General features: G+C 34.0%; 1 protein-coding gene across 1 annotated transcript; it reads right to left on the reverse strand.

Moving 5' to 3' along the window:
* Nucleotides 1-1579: 1579 nt before the first annotated feature.
* On the reverse strand, nt 1580-21332 carry LOC105219105 (sodium-dependent nutrient amino acid transporter 1). Its single transcript, XM_011195030.3, has 11 exons — nt 20943-21332; nt 7709-7916; nt 7569-7658; nt 7265-7499; nt 6857-7127; nt 6523-6626; nt 6068-6434; nt 5903-6002; nt 2566-2742; nt 1884-1978; nt 1580-1793 (listed from the first exon to the last, which is right to left on the reverse strand). Exons 1-11 carry the CDS (start codon nt 20973-20975, stop codon nt 1620-1622), a joined length of 1854 nt encoding a protein of 617 aa, XP_011193332.1. The 5' UTR covers nt 20976-21332; the 3' UTR covers nt 1580-1619.
* Nucleotides 21333-21868: the final 536 nt, after the last annotated feature.

Here is a 21868-nt window from a genome sequence, read left to right on the forward strand (position 1 = left end):
TAGGAGTATTGCTGGGAGCATTCCTGGATATTTCTGGAGCTTTCAATAACGTTTCTACGGAATCTATTCTGCATAGTATCGAGGCAATAGGTGTTGAGCTAGTCATACAACGGTGCGTCAAAAATCTCTTGGTTTCTATGAAATTAAAGGAAGATTGGAACGATGTCAGGATGACCAAAGAAGTCTGTAGAGGTATCCCACAAGGCAGAGAGATATCTCCCCTCTTATGGACATTAGTGGTGAACAACTTTTTAAGACAGTTAGACGGCAAAGCTCCCAAGATAACAGCATATGCAGATGACGTTGCCATCTAAATAACGGGAAAATGTCTGCACACTGTCAGCAACATAATGACTAACAATCTCTACGCTGTCCACACATAGGCAAAGCTAGCGGGACTGGGGCTGAATGCGGAAAAGACAGAATAACTGGTATTCACTAGAAAGTACAAAATACCGACATGGAGGCCCCCTCGCTAAATGGGACTGAACGCCCGCTCAAGGAAAACACCAAATACTTGGGGTGGTCTTATACAATAAACTTCCGTGGAAGCGCAATGTGGAAGAGAGAGTAAGGAAGGCTAGCAATGCTCTATATGCTTGAAGGCAGATGCTCGGCTCTCTCCCTTTCTCATATCACCAGTGCACTCGGCAATTGTTAGACCAATTGCTCTGCTCTACGGGGTTCTGTTGTGGGCGATAGGTATAAGGAAATCGTCATATCGGAAGCCGATAGAAAAACTTCAGCGGCTAGCAACTCTCTGCATAACCTGGGCCCTAAGAACCGCACCAACGGCGTCGCTAGAACTAATATTGAACCTGCCGCAGATAGATCTACGACTGTTGGCAGCATGCGAATTAACACGTAGAACCTTCGGGCAAAGCTCGGTTGTTAACAGCAGTCTAATAAGTACCGACTATTACCGACCCGATACTCTAGAGTTAACGTCTACGTAGACAGCTAAACAGAAATCAAGACAATAACCTCGTTTCGAATATCGGTCAAAAGTGTTTTGATAAGCGGGGTGGCAGTGGAGGGATTTGTCAAGATCGGTATACAGCTGTCCCCCGAAAACATGATAAACATTGACAAACCCTTGCACTGTCTGTGATATAAACAGATGCATGATGAAGAAAATCAAAGCGCGATGGAAGAATCTACCGGGATGTTTATCCCGACAAGTTTCCTGCTAGCACTGTGCAGAAAGGACTGTAGAACCATGGTTAGCATACTTACTGATCATATCTTAGTAGCAGCGCACGCCTATAAGATGGAGCTTACGTATAGGGAGAAATACAGGAAATGTCAAGAGCAGGTCACAAAGGAAACAGTGGAGCATCTCTTGTGCGTTTGTCCTGCACTAGCAAGACAACGCTTCAGGTATATAGGGGCCCCGCAATACGATAAGTTGGAAGAGATTCGCGTTAAGCGCTGGCATCATATCAGATGACTACTACACAGGAAATATGTGACGGGACTCCATCTGGTTTCGCTAAGAACCATAACAGGTCTATCTGGGGCCTGTTGGCCCACCAGACTAACCTAACCTATTCTAAATGTATTAACAAAAACATCAAAATAGCGTTGAACAAATATTGTTCAATATCTTAACGTGTTTATTATGAGCACCTAATTAAATTCTGAATTTTTTGGCATAACTGTTTTATTTTCCCGCTTTCATTGCGATTCGCTCTCTCTTGTGCACATTTTGCTTTGAATGCAATCCACTCCCTTTTATCGTTTTCTTTAGAAGGACCCCATTTCGGACTTGATCTGATAGATGAACAAATTGACTGCAATTAAAATAAAATGTATGTAATTGGTTAATTAATTTTTTGACTCACTAATATCAATAATAAATATTATTTCATAATAAAACTTACATCCCATATGCCTCCATTCGTATTAGTAGAAATATTCCATATAGCCCAGAGAGGAAATTGAGCCATCCCAATTGTAAATAGAATCCATCCCGAAACTAAAATAGAATAAGATCGATATGTATTCTCATTGCGTTTTTGTTAAAGGCAAATCTGCTTGAATACATCAACTCGGTCACGGTGCAGACTTTACAAATTCATTGTTATGATTCATAACTCAAAAATAATAAATATAATAATTTGTTTGTAGTATTTAGTATAAAGAAAAGCATAAGTAGTAGTAGTACAATATGTAAAGTGGTGATGGTAAGTGCAAAATGTGTAAAGTTATACGTTTATATATATCTATAATAATAAATATATCTACGTAAACTCGTCTAGTCAACATTATCACGAGTTATATCTAGCTCTATATCTACTATACTATTTTAATATGTTACAGAGAACCGTTAGCCGAACAAAACTATTATACTTAGTATAATTTTTTGCAAGAGCATAAACAATTTGACTTGTTTGATTTCGTTAATTGTTTTTGAATTTCGGAGTTTTGATTTTTGGAACCAAATAATATATTAATCGATGTATATTTCTATATGTATATTTACAAATAAAATAAATACGACCGATAAAGTCACGATGGATGTATGTATGTATATAGATTATATGAATTAGTATTTAGCCTTACTATTTGCAGAGTCTGGATACAGATTGCCACTGTATGTCAACGACTCAATCGTTGACAGCGAGTATACGAAAATTACTATCATTGATAATGGAGTTAGAAATGCCCAACACACTCGCCAGTACAAAGAAACTTCACGCTTCGTCATAAATTGGATATCATCACAAAAATTGTTTATGCCTGTAAAAAATATTTCTGTGTTTAAAACCATAATGGAACGATTTTATTAATAACAACCTTTAGATTAGTATTAATTCTTATATTAAACATATATACTTGCATATATGTAAGTAAATTATGATTTATTATATACTTGTAGCATAAGGAATGAATAGAAATATTTTGCCTTATGAAATACCCTGTTATACATATGTACATATGTATGTACAGCTGCGGTTATATTATTAGTAGTGTCCAACGGTAGAATTGTCATTATTTCCCAAAGTAGCATCAACATTAAACAAAACAAATCACATAAAAAATGGATTAACTTATTTCGAGAAAATAAAAATAAATTTTGAAAACTGTACAAAATTTAAGCGGTCAAAATCTTAGTAGTATGAAAAATTAAAATTTTTGTTTAATTTTTACAAAATTGAACATTTATATATTTTTCATATTTCGCATAGTATATTTATAAATTTAGTACTTAGTTGTAATGTCTTTATTTTTTAGTAGCGACCAGCGACGAGACATCGAGTTAATTCGTTTCGTGCATCATTCAATCGAAATTGACTCCCCCGTAGTCTCTACACCCTCCCATAGTTGCGTTTTAGATGTAGGCTTACATGGGGTTACTTAATACCCATATCACCCATAAATTTTCAATTGAATTTATGACTCCGGATCCGCCATTTAGAATTTTGAAAAATCAATACCGGATTCGGATTCAGCGACCCTAAAAACATGCAGTACACATAGAAAAAGCCCCAGGTCATTACAAAAAAAAATTTGTGTGGCTGTGTTATTAAGAGACAAAACTTATCAACTAAAAAACTCTCGCTATTTATTTATTTAATTTTATTAATATAACAAACAATTTGACCCACATATTCGGCATATATATGGTATAAAGTCCTTTGAAGGTTGGAAACCCTAATATTAGTTATATGGGAGATAGTCCTTATGTCCTGATTTCACTCATTTTTGGCACGGAGACATATTATTAGAAGAAACATATTCCTTCTGAATTTCTTCAAACTAACTGAGAGACTTACCTATATTTTCGGTAAAACATTTGTTAGAAGCACTGATGTCCTCATATTTGATATATAGGGTCTTGAAAACTTATGGATCGATTTCACCGAATTTTAGAAGGGCGATACCATTCTTTAAATGCAGTATTTTTGCAAATTTCTGTTCCAATATCTTCACTAGAGCTTACTTTATATATTGTAAAGTATACGATTCAGATCGACTCAAAGTTTTGGTATATGGGATGCTAGGAAGATATTATGAACCGAATTTCATTGAAATTGGGAGTGGTTATAATCCGATTTCCTCCATTTTTGGACTGTTTACGGTAGTGCCTAAAACAAACGACTCTAGAAAGTTTACTTGATATAGCTTAAGTAGTTTACGAGATATGTACAAAAAACTTAGTAGGGGGCGCGGCCACGCCCACTTTCCCAATAAAATAGCATATACATATGCCCCTTCATAGTGTGATCCTTCATACAAATTTTACTTCAATAGCTTAATTTACGGTTTAGTTATGGCTCTTTATATGTTATCGGTTATTGCCATTTTGTGGGCGTGACAGTTGTCCTATTACGCCCATCTTCGAACTTAACCTTCTTATGGTTCCAAGAAATACGTCTTCCAAGTTTCATCCAGATATCTCGATTTTTACTCAAGTTACAGCCTGCACGGACAGACGGACAGACAGACATCCAGATTTGAACTTTACTCGTCGCCCTGATCATTTTGATATAAAGGGTGATTTTTTAAGAGCTTGATAACTTTTTAAAAAAAAAAAACGCATAAAATTTGCAAAATCTCATCGGTTCTTTATTTGAAACGTTAGATTGGTTCATGACATTTACTTTTTGAAGATAATTTCATTTAAATGTTGACCGCGGCTGCGTCTTAGGTGGTCCATTCGGAAAGTCCAATTTTGGGCAACTTTTTCGAGCATTTCGGCCGGAATAGCCCGAATTTCTTCGGAAATGTTGTCTTCCAAAGCTGGAATAATTGCTGGCTTATTTCTGTAGACTTTAGACTTGACGTAGCCCCACAAAAAATAGTCTAAAGGCGTTAAATCGCATGATCTTGGTGGCCAACTTACGGGTCCATTTCTTGAGATGAATTGTTCTCCGAAGTTTTCCCTCAAAATGGCCATAGAATCGCGAGCTGTGTGGCATGTAGCGCCATCTTGTTGAAACCACATGTCAACCAAGTTCAGTTCTTCCATTTTTGGCAACAAAAAGTTTGTTAGCATCGAACGATAGCGATCGCCATTCACCGTAACGTTGCGTCCAACAGCATCTTTGAAAAAATACGGTCCAATGATTCCACCAGCGTACAAACCACACCAAACAGTGCATTTTTCGGGATGCATGGGCAGTTCTTGAACGGCTTCTGGTTGCTCTTCACCCCAAATGCGGCAATTTTGCTTATTTACGTAGCCATTCAACCAGAAATGAGCCTCATCGCTGAACAAAATTTGTCGATAAAAACATTTCGAACCGAACACTGATTTTGGTAATAAAATTCAATGATTTGCAAGCGTTGCTCGTTAGTAAGTCTATTCATGATGAAATGTCAAAGCATACTGAGCATCTTTCTCTTTGACAACATGTCTGAAATCCCACGTGATCTGTCAAATACTAATGCATGAAAATCCTAACCTCAAAAAAATCACCCGTTATATAACCCTATATCGAACTCGTTTAGTTTTAGGACTTACAACAAACCGTTATGTGAACAAACCTATAATACTCTCGTAGCAACTTTGTTGCGAGTGTAAAAAAAGCTAATAAAATGGGAACCGATTTAAGATTTATTCTAAGTTAAACATTAACCTAAATTTGAATTAATAAATTTCACATATTCTTCGATATATACTGGGGCCACAATAAAATATTCAAAGACCGATATAATATATTTTTTAATGTTTTACTTTAGTGAGTTATCACACTTTAAGTAATTTTCAACCAAACCGTTATATGGAGAAGCGTCGTTATTATCCGATTTTATTGTCACACTGTATGTATGGCAAGATCCTGTAAATGAAATGGTTTATAAAATCTAATTGAGCATCTATACGGGAATGAATTGAATTCCTGTTTCGGTATTTGTCAAAACGCCCTCATATATATTGATATTTCGGGAAGCTTACCATATATCCATGAAATGCTAATCGTTTCTAAAATGGCTAAGCCAAAAATAACAAACGTCCCACCATAAAAGTCGACTAAATTTAATATCCATTGACCTCCCTGAAAGCAATATAAGTATATATTATTAGAACATAAATACTAGCTAGTAGAAAACATTTCAATACCGGTGTAACGTAGATTATGCTCGCGAGAAATCCACATATGCAAGTTAATAGAGCTACTTTCCAGTATCGAAGCGATTTAAATTGATCGCATATTATAGTGACAATAGTACAGTGTAGTGCTACAATGGATCCAACTCCTAATACAAACAGCATGAAAAAGAAAAGAATGGCGAAAATCTGTGGAACAGCTTGAAATTTTGCAATAGCATCCGGATAAGAAATGAAGGCCAGACCAGTACCACTTTTGACAACTTCCTTGATGTCTGTAATTTGGAGATTATGCGCCAAATTTCCAAGAATGCCAAAAATAGATACACCAGCCAGCAAACTTGTGAACGTATCTAATGTTGTAACTATCATAGCATCTCTGAAATTATAATTGACATAATCATATGCATTTACGTTTACAACTCGGGAATCGGTGTATATTCCCTATGTATACACATTTAACCTACCTATAAATGCTGTGATCGAAACGATTATAAGAAGAAAACATAACGATTGGACCAAGTCCAACTGCCAGAGAGAAAAAGCATTGTACCACAGCCTCCTTCCAAACCTAGAAAAAGAAAACATTAGCACATATGTATGTATGTGTTTATTATAATACATATCATATGTACAGGGGTTTGCTTGTTTGTTTGTAAAGTAATGCTTTAAAGGAACAATTAGTCATATGTTTATATAATGTTATATTGTTACTAAAGATTCCTACTGAGGGATTTGTATTGAGAAATTTATACATTTGATTGATGTATACATATATATGATGGGATAGATCTTAAATACCTTTGGGTTAAGGAGTTCATGCCAATTGGGTTCTAAGAAAAACATTATTCCTTTTGCTGCTCCCTCCAGTGTAACTGCACGAATGAGTAATGCGACGAGTATTACGTAAGGAAACAGTGCCAAAAAATAAGCCGCTTTACCGGAACTCTTTACGCCTTTCATGATAACCAAGAAAATTACAAACCATGACACGAAAAGCGTTAAAGTTAATTTCCATTCTGGCATCCCTAGTCCATCCGAAATGCTTTCCTTTTCTTTTATAACTTCTTTTCTGATATTTGTTAGAAAAAGTAATACGTAAATAGGTGCTATGTTGCATGTTTGTTATACAACATATATGTATGTATGTATGTTGTTGGTTAATATAGTATGAACGGATATAATTGATGTCTTTCTTTAAAAACTTACAAAAAGTATAACTCAGAACTGCTTTGTAGCTGCATTGATTGGTTTTCAATATCGATATCACTCACACTTTCTGTCGGATTAGAATTAACACAATTACTACCCCATTCAGGTCTACAATATGTCCAAGGAAGCACGGACTGGCAAGAAACCACCAGGTAATACAATGTCAATGCCAGAAGAGATGAGTAGTAAGTAATAATGCAAATTGTAGCGAACGCTTGACCATATCCTATACCTACAAATAAAAGCACACAAAGTTCGTACAAAATTGTGTTTATTGAAGTGTATATGCATATATACATACCTAAGAAAGAGGGGCAAATACTCCATATTTTCACGGAACCCTTACTCGAGAACTGACCCAAAACCATTTCGAGATAATACATTGGCTTTCCTAAAATTAATAAAAAATATTAGCGGTTATTTAATTTTTCAGGATCATACCTATTATGAAGAGAACGATGATATATGGTATCAAAAAAGCTCCTCCACCATTTTCATAAGCTGTAAAGGGAAATCGCCATACATTCCCAAGTCCAACAGACATTGAGATGCATGACATGAGAAACTCTAATCCGTTTGACCAGTTAGGGCGTTCAATTGCGTCATTCTTCTTGATTTTTTTACTTCCTTCATCAATTTTTCGGGACATCTATAAATAAATTATTTTTTAATTTGAATATATATAGATTTATACTAATAAGGTGTGTCGAGAGGGAGAGAATTTGCATTGGTGTTATAATACTTTTAATTTTAAAACAATTAAAACGAATAAAGGCCATTTCGTTTTTATACTCCCGCAACATGTTGCAAAGAGAGTAATATAGTTTTGTTCATAATTGATAGATATAGAGTTATTTAAAACCGAAAACACATAAAGTGCCATAACTAAGCCATAAATGAAGCTATGAAAGTGAAATTTGGTAAAAAGCATCGTTCTAATTTTTTTGAAAAAGTGGGCGTAACCCCTCCCCTTACTAAGTTGTTTGTACATATCTCGTAAACTACTAAAGCTACATATTTCATCGAAAATCTCAGGAGTTCGTACTACCTCATACAGTCCAAAAATGGAAATCGGATTATAACCACAACCACCTCCCATACAAAAGTTTTGTTGAAAACTACTAAAAATACTTTAATTCAGTAAGAAAAACACACCAAAAACCTGAAATTTCATTACAAAGAAGTTACGGAATGGCTGCATTCAAAATTGGTATACCAATGGATGGGGCACCACCCACTTATTGGTAAAAACCATATCTCCGAAACTACTCTATCAAAATCAATAAAATTCGGTTTATAATATTTTTCTTGCATTGCAATGATATGTCGTGAAAATAGACAAAATCGGTTTACAACCACGCATACTTCCTACATACCATAACTTTGAAGTCGATCCGAATCTTTTACATTGCAATATATAAAATAAGCACTAGTGGAAATATCAGTACAGAACTTTACATATAGACTGTATCGCCATTCAAAAAATCGACAAAATCGGACTATAGGTTTTCAAGGCCCCATATATCGAACATGAGGATCTCTTGAGGACTTTATATCATATATATGACGTATATGTAGGTCAAATTTGTTGTTATATTAATGAAATTAAATAAATAAATTGCGAGAGTATAAAATGTTGTTGTTAGAGTTACATTTCAATCTCAAGCTTCTAATACTAAACTTTTAAGAACCGATGGATAATTTAAAAGATGGATTTGGCTTAAATGGCAAAACGCTTTATAAAACAGATTGTTCGATTCATCACATTATTGCTGTGGGTAGGTACAATCCAATTAGCATAATTCTCTCTAAAGTATAGTAGCGGTAATCGAAATATACTATTTTAATTATTTTACGATAATACTGAAATACCATTTGTATATGAGGTAAAAGACAACCAAATAGATAAAAGTTATTACATTGGGTTTATAGGGAACATATTTTCGTCCCTCTTTACAGCGATTTAGAGCATAAATGGCACTTTGTTTGTCTGAAATACCAAACTCCTCAAAGCACGAAATTTCATCAAGATATTTTAAGTAATCGCTTGCACAGTCAGTATAGTAATTATATTATTAGTTTTTTGTGAGTTCTTTTTCACTTAATTTATCTGAATATGAGTGCGAATTACAGTAGTTTTCCGAAATAACGAATATTCGTTTTAACGAAAACCGCTTATAACGAACAAGTAAATGTGTTACATTGAGTACCTTAAATAATGAACATCGGGGATTTGTGAGTAATCGGTTTAACGAACAACAGGAAGAAAAAACTTTCTTATTATTTGCGTTAGTACATCCCCAGAGTTGTGCACTATAGCTCCATATCGGTCTGAGTACTTGTTTATAGATAAGTAACTTATTTTCGATGGATAACAATAATTTAAAAGCACACTGATTTGTTACCAATTAGCCAATTAATATCCTTGAGTCGCATGTCTAGTTCTTTCAGTTTGTTTTTATACTCTCGCAACAAATGTTGCTAAAGAGAGTATTATAGTTTTGTTCACATAACGGTTGTTTGTCACACCCAAAACTAAACGAGTTAGATATAGGGTTATATATACCAAAGTGATCAGGGTGAAGAGTGGAGTTCAAATCCGAATGTCTGTCTGTCCGTCCGTCCGTCCGTCTGTGCAAGCAGTAACTTGAGTACAAATTAAGATATCTTGATGAAACTGGGCACACTTATTTCTTGGCACCATATGAAGGTTGCTTTCGAAAATGAGCAAAATCGGACCACTGCCACGCCCACAAAATGGCGAAAACCGAAAACACATAAAGTGCTATAACTAAGCTATAAATAAAGCTATGGAAATAAAATTTGGTATGAAGAATCGCACTATGAAGGGGCATATTTGGATGTAATTTTTTTGGGTAAGTGGGCGTGGCCCCGCCCCCAACTAAGTTTTTTGTACATCTCGCAAACCTATAGAGCTAAAATAGTCTAAAAATGAAAGAAATCGGATAATAACCACGCCCACCTCCCATACAAAAGTTAGGTTGAAAATTATTAAAAGTGGGTTAACTCACTAACCAAAAACGTCGGAAACACTAAATTTCACATAAGACTTGACAGATGAAAGCTGCACTCAGATTTTTTTACAAAATGGAAAATGGGCGTGGCGTCGCCCACTTATGGGTCAAAAACCATATCTCAGGAACTACTCGACCGATTTCAATGAAACTTGGTTTGTAATAGTTTCCTTACATCCCAAATCGCTTCACAACCACGCCTACTTCCTATATACCAGAACTTTGAAGACAATCTGAATCGTTTACTTTACAATATATAAAGTAAGCACTAGTGAAGATATCGGTGCAGAACTTTGTTAATAGTGTGGCAGCCCCATTCTAAAAATCGCCGAAATCGGACCATAGGTTTTAAAGGCCCCATATATCGAACACGAGGACCTCGGTGCTTCTAACCTAATATAATGGTTTCCAACTTTCAATGGACTTTATACAATATATATGACGAATATGTGGGTCAAATTGTGTATTATATAATATAAATAAAGTTAAATAAATAAATTGCGAGAGTATAAAATGTTCGGTTACACCCGAACTTAGCCCTTCCTTACTTGTTTACATGAATTTTCCACCGCAGCTTAGAGTCAAGTGTTATTCCCAAATATTTAGCGGAGTTGAAGTATGGTATTCGTACACCGTCTATGAAAATTGGTAAGTACCAGAGACCTGCAGAAGTGCACCGCCACTCAAAATACACCGCGTGCTTACTCGCATATTTCTCATACTTGTGTATCAAAAACACTTAGCCAAATATGTCGCGGTGGTTTTAACACTCACAGAATTTTACCACTTAGCTCAAAGCGGTTAAAAAAACACTTAACTCTCTTCTGCTTATTCATGTTATTACTTAAGCTGAGCGACAACACAGAAAAAGCGGTTTGAGTAAATGACATTCTCAAATTTTAGCAACTCTCTGAGTGTTGAGTTCATTTAATACTTTGTTGTTCTTTGCACGCTCGTTTCGTGTGTTTTGTATGTGATTTACACGAGTGGCAGATCGAGCAGCCGAAGACGCTGTCATCCATGTGCTAAACCCCTGTAAGAAACAGCTGAAGGTCAAATGATCAACAAAACAATAATTAGTGTGTATATGCATGGACAAGAAATAATAATCACTTTTTTCCAAAAGCAAACTTTGACTATATTAAAAGGGATATAAATATTTCAATTTTACATGCTAAAAAATTTTTAATTCTAATTATCGTACGAACAGTCAAAAGGTTGACATTGTTCTTGCAGGGAATGTTCCACAACGAATGACACACTTGCGTCAGCATACAAAAAACTGACGCACGACAAAAAAGAATACACGAACAACAATACAATAGTAAACACTCAAGTACACGCGCTACTGGTGATGAGTGTGTCTTGCTTTTTCCTTTGCTGGTCTTGAGTATGATCACCACTTGTCAGTGAAAATCAAAAAGAAGAATGTGTAAAACAAATACAATTAATATGCAATAGCAAGTATACGTCTGGCTCAGTAGCTTCTCCACTCATAGTTCTTTGAGTAGATGTTAGCTCACAATGCATGTCTATGTGAGTGGACACCGCCATCGCTTTTGAAGCAATTTTACTCTAAGTACGGAAATTAGGCACTCATGCAGTTCTCTGGTAAGTACTGTATTTTGTTGTACGTCAAAACAATGTGTACAGACTTAGCTTCATTGAGTTTTATCTGCCATTTCTTTGCCCAATGTAGGACTTTATTTACATCTTCTTGGAGATTATTAGTTGACTCATGTTCACTGCTCCCAACAGCAAGCAACGCGGTATCATCTGCAAATGTGGCTGTTTTGTAATTGTAGTCTACTGGCAGGTCATGCGTGAATAAAATATAAAGAAGAGGACCCAACACACTACCTTGTGGAGCTCCTGCTTTTATTTCCTTAAGACTAGAATACTCGTCTCCTTGTTTAACACGGAAGTAGCGATCTGACAAATATGATTTTATGATATCATAATGCTGTTTCGGTAAAATCAGTTTCAATTTCGAAAGCAGTCCTTTGTGGCAAACTTTATCGAACGCTTTTGCAACATCCAAAAACACGGTAGAACATAATTTCTTTTCCTCAAATGCTTTTCCTATAGTATTTGTAATTCTATGGATTTAATCAATCGTGGAATGGTTAGCTCGAAACCCAAACTGATGACCTGGAATTATTGCTTTTCATTCTATGATTTTATTGAGACGTTTTATGAGAATTTTTTCAAAAAGTTTCGATATTGTCGGTAGAAGTGATATGGGCCTGTAAGAAGATACATAATATCCTGGTTTTCCTGGCTTTTGAATCATAATAACTTCAGCAATTTTGCAATAATTCATAATACATTAAGTAATATAAAAAAATAAATTCAAAACAATAAACTCACATTTACATAACTTTTTCTTCATTATCCATGAAGCCAATTTGCACCTCTATTATTTTGATAACAGCTGTACATACAGTGGCTCTCAGCTTATTTCGTGTGCCCATTTTTTTAAATATGTAATATTTTTGTTTATATATTATTTAAAAAAACTTAAATGTACATTTAAAGAAAAACTTTCAAAATTATTTTTTCTTGGATATAATATTTACAACAAAAACAAAATACCAAGTAAAACGAATAGCAAGAATAAACAAATAGCAAGGATAAACAATTTAAATTCAATTATACATTAGGCAATTTTTAATGAAATTTTTACTTTGAAAGTGGTGTATCGTCGAAATTAATTTAAATTTCGTAGTGGATCATCGTGCGTCAAAGAAAAAAACGAATTAGTGATTAATCGTTACAAAACTGGAAAATCGCAGAAAAAAGTTGCTGAAATTGTGAGTATTTCTACTGTCCAATATATTATCCAACACTTTGTTCGATAAAATAGAGTGGTTAATAAAGGTCGTGTGGCTCCAAACAAAATGTTTACAGAAGCTGATGAAAGATGGATAATACGAAAACTTAATAAAGACTCAACAATAAGTGTGCCGGCATTCACAAAAAAGGTTGAAATAGTACTTGGAAAATAATGTCATCCAGAAACAATAAGGAGAATTCTACGCCAATCTGATTTTCATGGTCGGAGAGTTCGAAAGTTTATTTGATAATGAGAACAATAGAAAATTAATAGTGGAGTTTGCTGAAAGTCTTGTTAATAAAGACAAAACATACTCGATAGACGTTATTTTTACAAATTAAAGCAAATTTAATCTTTTTGGTTCAGATGGGAAGTTTTTCGTCTGGCCTAAACCCAACACGGAGGTGAATCCGAAGAATCTGTGATGTACAATGAAACGTGGTTGAGGCCAAGTATTGGCTGGGCCTGTATGTCATCGGCATCTTCTTTAAATTTATTGAAACATAATTTCTTGCTAATTTCGGAAAAATTGAAAATAATGTATCCTTAAATGTGCATTTAAGTTTTTTTTTTTAATATAAAATATATAAAAAAAAACAAGTAAGGAAGGGCTAAGTTCGTTTCTGACCGAAAATTTAATGCTCTCGCAATCTATTTATTTAATTTTATTAATATAACACGCATATTCCCTACAAATTTCTTCAAAATATCTGAGAGACTTACCTATATTATCGATAAAAAAAAAATTAGAACCACTGAGGTCCTCATGTTTGATATACATATGAGGAGGTGTCACACTATAAATACAGTATTTATGGAAAGTTCTGGTCCGATATCTTCACTAGTGCTTGATTTATGTATTGTAAAGTAAACGATTCAGATCGACTTCAAAGTTCTGGTACATAGGAAGTAGATGTGGTTGTGAAGCCATTTGGAATATTTTCAAAACATGTCATTGGGATGCAAAGGAAATAATACAGACCGAATTTCACTGAAAGTGGTCTAGTAGTTTCTGAGATATAATTTTTGATCCATAAGTGGAACGAAATGAAGAAATTAGTTTTGTATAGGGAAACACTTGTTTGGTACCATATCTCACTATATTAAAAAAGCTACGATTTTTATGAAGTTATACGAGTTTGACGCATTTAATCCGAAATTTAGAAAGTGGCAATAATTGATTTTAAATTACATAAATAAATAAATTCAGTAAAAAAAACTAAAAAAACTGTATTTCTCTTTAACACATATGAAGGTCGTCTAGTTATCTGCTGTCGCTTCTTCAAATAAATCTCAATAATCGAATTCACCACATAAGAGTTATATCATATAATACATGTAAGTAGAGTCCGACCGATTAATCGGCCTTGGCATCGGCATCGGTCAATATCGGCCACAAAGTTCAGCATTGGCATCGTCTTCGGCATCGGCCATATTTCGCCGATTCTTTCTACTTCTTTTGAATTACACTTACATTAATTTTTATTTTACTTTCTTGATTTCTTAAAATCCTAAAATATTGAGTCTTCTGTTCACCTTATAAAACACAGTTTGATTCATATTTGCCTGATCCAATCATTCCTCACGATGATAATAGTAAGTTTGTTCAACAACTTGTTGAGATTTTGAAGATAATTTCATAATGTCACTGCTATAGAAACCCTTGTTGCTATTGGCAAAAAACTGGAAGAGTCTATTTTTAAAAGTTTCTCTTGAGACAAATTTTCATAATCAACATCATAATCATAGACAGGAAGAGGTAATAATCATTTGGTGCATGTAAAAGAAACTCTCAAAAAAGCTTTATTTCTGTCCCTAAAGGAAAAAAGCAATATTGCTTATATTTTCTATCTATATAATATAAAAATAAGTTATTTAGTTTTGAATATTAATTGAAGTAATAAACACCTTCATATTTACAAATGAACTTTACTTATTTTGTGATTTTATTTGTTTTTCTTTTGTTACTATACTAGTTTACTAAATAAATTTGTTCATGAAAGAATCGGCATCGGCCGATACTTGCCAATTGGCCGATTAATCGGCATCGGCTTCGGACAAAATTTAAGTATCAGTCTGCCACTACATGTAAGCGTAACCGGTACATTAACTGTTGATTTCAATGCACTTGTTCTTATTAAATAAATTCAAAAGTTTATAGGTAAAAAGTATATAGGGATATACATATGTACGTAAGTGAAGCATTTTTTCCTCACGGTTTCGTATATTATTATGTAGTTTCAACTTAAGGTTTACTATTCACTTGTGTTCCACCCCTCTTATTTATACTTCAAAATACACATGTATTTCAATTGTTGCGTTAATAATTTTACATAAAATATAGCCCAACGTCATCATTTTGGAGTTTAAAATAATGTATTCAATATCTCAAAGAAAGCATTTATTTATTTTAGATTGTTTGTTTGTTTGTATGACTTGTATTAACTTGTTCATTCTCTACCTTACCGTTTAAGTTCATTTACTTTCAGCTTTCGTTCAACTGACAATAAAATAATAATGTGTGCATACATGTGCATGAGTACAATTTTTTATTAAAACAAGTAAATAATACATTTTAACAAAAGCATATACATACATACACATGTACGAGTACACGCATGTCAATACTTCAAACAAGTAAGAAAAGGTTAAGTTGGAACGGAACCGGACAAAATATACTCTAGTGTATTGTGGAAATATTGAATACGGTAAAAGTTTCGACGGGTCTAGCACAGTTTATAATGCACAATATGTAGTATATGAGGTCCCTATGACCCCCATTTTCGTAATATTTCGTAGACATTGACTGTTGCTATAATTCACGATAAAACTAAGTCCGTTTGTTTTATAACTAGTTCAGATATCCAAAATATTTATTGTAAATCTATAAATCTGACAAAAATTGTCAAAATTTACTCTCCTTATGTTTTATATTATTTTGCTGAAGATTTCTGTTGATGTCAAGGTTTGTCATCCGGTTAGATTCATTACAATGTACATAGTTATATGAAATCTGATTTCAACAACAAAATCGCACAAGGTCGAGAGGATCACATTAGGGAGGGGCATATTTGGATGTAATTTTTTTTGGGGAAGTGGGCCCCGTCCACAAATAGGATTTTTATATATATCTCGCATACCAATAAAGCTATATAAACCTAACTTTCTGCAGTCGGTTCCCTTATGTACCCTACAACACACCATGGAAATAGTATAAATCGGATAACCCCCTCCCCTACAAAGGTTAGGTTGAAAATTACTAAAAATGCGCTAACTCACTAACGGAAAACATCAGAAACACTAAATTTTACAGGAGAAATGGCAGAAAGAAGTTGCAGTCAGATTTTTTGTCGTCCACTTATGGATCAAAAATCATATCTCTGGAATAACTCGACTAATTTCAAAGAAATTCAATATATAATATTTTCTTGACAAATTCGGTATTTAATATTTCTGATAACACATATCAAAAATGGGCAAAATCGGCTCACAATCACGACTACTTCCAATATAACTCAACTTTATTTCAATCTCATTCTTTCCCTTAATAATAGTACTTGTAATAGTACTTGATTCAATCACGTCGAAAACTCAAGTTCACGATTGGTATAAATCGTTCAAAGAGGGGCATATACAAGAGGGACAGGAATTACCTCAGCCCTCATAAACCTTGTATGATGATTTCGTTATTCTATTGGATCTTTTACCGAATATATGGGTCAAATTATGTGATATCTTAATAAAACTATAGCAATAACTTGCGAGAGTATAAAATGTTCGGTTGCACCCGAACTTAGACTTTCATTACTTGATATACTCTCGCAACATGTTGCACAGAGTATTACAGTTTTGTTCACATAACGGTTGTTTGTCAGAAATAAAATAGTTAGATATGGGCTTATATTTATATAAATGATTAGTATGACGAGTGAAGTTGAAATCCGGATGTGTGTCCGTTGGGGCGTTGCCCCGCCCACAAATAGGTTTTTTGTATCATATATATCTTGCAAACCAATTAAGCTATATAAAAAACTTTCTGCCGTTGTTTATTTTAGCCATTTCCTTATACAGTTTAAAAATGAAAGAAATCGGATAATAACCACGCCCACCTCCCATACAAAGGTTATGTTGAAAATTACTTAAAGTGAGTTAACTCACTAACGAAAAGCGTCAGAAACACTAAATTTTATTTTGAAATGGCAGATGAAAGCTACACTCAGATTTTTTTTACAAAATGGAAAATGACCAACTTCCCATATAACTCAATTTTGAATTCCATCTGATTCGTTCACTTTATAATATATACATAAGGAACCGATGAAGATAGCGGAATAAAACTTAACACAAATACTGTATATCATCTGTGGCTTCACCTATGGACAAATTTTCGAAATCGGACTATAACTTTTCAAGGCCCCGGATATCTACATGAAGAACTCAGTGCCTAAAGGTAATATTTCGCCGAAAATATCGGCAAATCTTTCAGATATTTTAATTTAATTTAGAGGAAATTTGTTTCTCCTAATTGTGTGTCTCTGTTCAGCCCTCATATACCATATATGATGATTTTCGCTTTTCTATTGGACTTTATGCCGAATATATGGGTCAAAATGTATGTTATCTTAATAAAAGTACATCAATAAATTGCGAGAGTATAAAATGTTCGGTCGCACCCAAACTTAGCCTTTCCTTACTTGTTTTTATTTATATTTCTTTAAAGTCGTATATATACATAGGTATATAGCTTTAAAGTGTTTGAAAAGTACATAAAATACAAAATGTATATTCAATGGACTTCTCTTCTTCTTGACTGGCATAGACACCGCTTACGCGGTTATAGCCGAGTCAACAACAGCGCGCCACGTATCTCTCCTTTTGGCAGTTTGGCGCCAATTAGTAATACCAAGTGAAGACAGGTCCTTCTCCACCTGGTCCTTCCACCGGAGTGGAGGCCTCCCTCTTCCTCGGCTTCCACCAGCAGGTACTGCATCGAAAACTTTCAGCGCTGGGGCGCTTTCGTCCATGACCTGGACACCCGCTGTCTTTTTATTCGCTGGACTATGTCTATGTCTTCGAATTACACATACAGCTCATCATTCCATCTTCTGCGGTATCCGTTGCCAATGTTTAAGGGACCATAAATCTTCCGCAAAACCTTTCTCTCGAAAACTCCTAGTACAATGGACTGATATATATATATATTCGATGTTCTCAAGAATTTGTTAACTGTGTTGTATTTATTTTTTTAGTATTTTGTGGGCGTACCAGATAATTTATTTTATTGAGATAGATTGCACTCACATTGATAAATGAATGTAACATTGAATATAAAGGTGTAAGGTCTATACTTCTCACATATCGGCCCATACATTCGGTATAGGAAGCAACGGAATAACTATTTGGAATATAACATTTCATCTAAATGTCTAATACCACGTCCTTATTCTATTTTGTAAAGAATGCACATGTCAGCATAGTGCGTCGTTGTAAAAATTTAACCACGAACAGTACCAAAGGCCGGAGAAGGTATTCCAAATGAATTTGTACATAATTTATTTGCTTATTTTGTTTTAAGTCTTACACACAAAAATATTATACCCAGTGCAATATGTAACGACGGAATATAAATTATCAGTTTTAATGGACATACATACAAATGATGTGTATATGTATATCCACTCACAAGTAAAAACAAGAATATATGTATGGAATACATAAATATGTAAGAATTTTCACACCTGATGCTTATACCGGTTTTAATTAATGACTCAACCTAAAGCTTGCATATTAAATTTACATTTGTGTTAACTAGCTAAAACGACGGAATGAGGTTCCCGAGTTTTATAAAATATTTTTTCTACTGGTAATGAGTAAAATCGCTTTCTTTCGCCAAAGAGTAGAAAATATTGAATGCTTTTATATATTTTTTAATTAAATCATATTAACGGGTGATTTTTTTGAGGTTAGGATTTTCATGCATTAGTATTTGACAGATCACGTGGGATTTCAGACATGGTGTCAAAGAGAAAGATGCTCAGTATGCTTTGACATTTCATCATGAATAGACTTACTAACGAGCAACGCTTGCAAATCATTGAATTTTATTACCAAAATCAGTGTTCGGTTCGAAATGTGTTTCGCGCTTTACGTCCGATTTTTTTCAGCGAATTTTGTTCAGCGATGAGGCTCATTTCTGGTTGAATGGCTACGTAAATAAGCAAAATTGCCGCATTTGGGGTGAAGAGCAACCAGAAGCCGTTCAAGAACTGCCCATGCATCCCGAAAAATGCACTGTTTGGTGTGGTTTGTACGCTGGTGGAATCATTGGACCGTATTTTTTCAAAGATGCTGTTGGACGCAACGTTACGGTGAATGGCGATCGCTATCGTTCGATGCTAACAAACTTTTTGTTGCCAAAAATGGAAGAACTGAACTTGGTTGACATGTGGTTTCAACAAGATGGCGCTACATGCCACACAGCTCGCGATTCTATGGCCATTTTGAGGGAAAACTTCGGAGAACAATTCATCTCAAGAAATGGACCCGTAAGTTGGCCACCAAGATCATGCGATTTAACGCCTTTAGACTATTTTTTGTGGGGCTACGTCAAGTCTAAAGTCTACAGAAATAAGCCAGCAACTATTCCAGCTTTGGAAGACAACATTTCCGAAGAAATTCGGGCTATTCCGGCCGAAATGCTCGAAAAAGTTGCCCAAAATTGGACTTTCCGAATGGACCACCTAAGACGCAGCCGCGGTCAACATTTAAATGAAATTATCTTCAAAAAGTAAATGTCATGAACCAATCTAACGTTTCAAATGAGACCGATGAGATTTTGCAAATTTTATGCGTTTTTTTTTTTTAAAAAGTTATCAAGCTCTTAAAAAATCACCCTTTATTTTATTCATATTGGAAGAGGTTGCAACATGTCGAGAGTACTAAATGTAGAAGTATAAGTTTCAGTGAAATAACTTTCGTGGAAAGTAGTAAAATTTAATTAGTTTGGGTCGAACAATTTGGGAGAAATGAACTTATCCTAAATGGTGCACTTTTCTAACTAATTTATTTGAAAACCCTTCCCACCATTATTACCAAGCCATTTAGCATTTCTTTATGTAGTTATCGCACTATTAGTTTCTAATCACATCTACTTAAACTAAATGTTCCCACCACGCTTTTCTATTTCGTGAGATATATTTCATTACTGTTATATTACTTCACCTAAAAGTATGAATATTTCGTCTGCTGCCGGAACTCTTCGCAAAAATCGGTAATATTCATATTAACTCATTGTCCTCTCACAGCATTACAAAAAGTGCACTTATTCTACATATAAGCAAATATGTACAGTTGAATAACTTAATGTATATATGTTTTTACCACACTGTACAAATTTTTATCTATGGTTTTTAAATATATTCTTATGTATTCGCAAATCTGTGTGCAAATTTTTCGAATTGTATAAGTTAGTTTCACTTTGAAACTGCTACAATGCATAGATGCAGTGCAAGGTTTAAGTCACACAACAACAAAACTGTAACCGACATATGAAAAAACATTACTTTTAAGTAATTAAACACTACAGAAAAAAACTTGCAAATTGATATATAAATATATAAATGTGAGAGTATAGAGTTCAGCAAGTTTCCAATTTACCATCTCAATGTCCAGATAAAATTCTTAAATTTCACATTAATGTATATATAACTATTAACAAGTTTATTTCGATAGAACGCTAACATTAGCGGTGGTTTTCTAAATTCTGAGAATTTATTAATTATAAATGGCGTGCAAATTTACTTACCTCAATATTGACAACACCATTATCCATACTCATTGTGACTTGATTTAACTTATATTAATATTTGATATTTTCATTTGAATTTTTTATAACTTCGTTATTTCCTTCCTTTTATACGTATGTACATACATAAGATTAAAATGTATGGATGTACTCGTATACACACACACCGATGCCAATCAATAAAAAGACAATCTTTGAAAATTGATCAAAATTTTATAAATAATTTGCAAATTTAAATAAAATATTTCACACTTCGAGTTGTGCATTTGTTGGCGTACAGAACGGAACTGTTTTAAAGCCCTCTTACAAATGTAGGCGCTTCAAGGTATCGCTTGAATTTGCAACAAACAAGTGCGGTCGGTACTCTTTCGACTAACATTGTTGTGAGAATGATCAGATAGGAAAAAAGTCAAAAGAAAACTCCCAGCAATAAAAACAAATACAACCTACGTTTCAATTTCTTAATAAAATTGCACGCGCTCAACAATCAGATAAACAAAAACATACATTTCTAAAAGTAAATTTGTGAGCTCTAATATACCTACTAGATAAGTACGTAAGTCGTATTTTACAAATCAATAATAAATGCATATGAATAAATAAAATACCCGAGTGTAAAAATATCATATGTATATAATTTCACACTCGGGTAAGTATGTACATACATATGTAATTTTATATGGATATGTAAGTAATATTTATAAAAGTCGTAAGTAAATCGATGGGACAGACAGAAAGCTATGTAGTATTAATGTATTTAAATTTAACATTGACTGTGATTATTTTTAATAACTTTTATATATGTATAATAAATATATACATATGTATATTATATACGTATTTGTATTTTATTTATGTATAGAATAATGATCAGATGCACGAGATGAGTTTTTTTTTCATAATGACTGTTAATTCTTCGGATCAGA

This window comes from Zeugodacus cucurbitae, chromosome 5 (assembly GCF_028554725.1).
Source record: "Zeugodacus cucurbitae isolate PBARC_wt_2022May chromosome 5, idZeuCucr1.2, whole genome shotgun sequence".
Taxonomy (NCBI): domain Eukaryota; kingdom Metazoa; phylum Arthropoda; class Insecta; order Diptera; family Tephritidae; genus Zeugodacus; species Zeugodacus cucurbitae.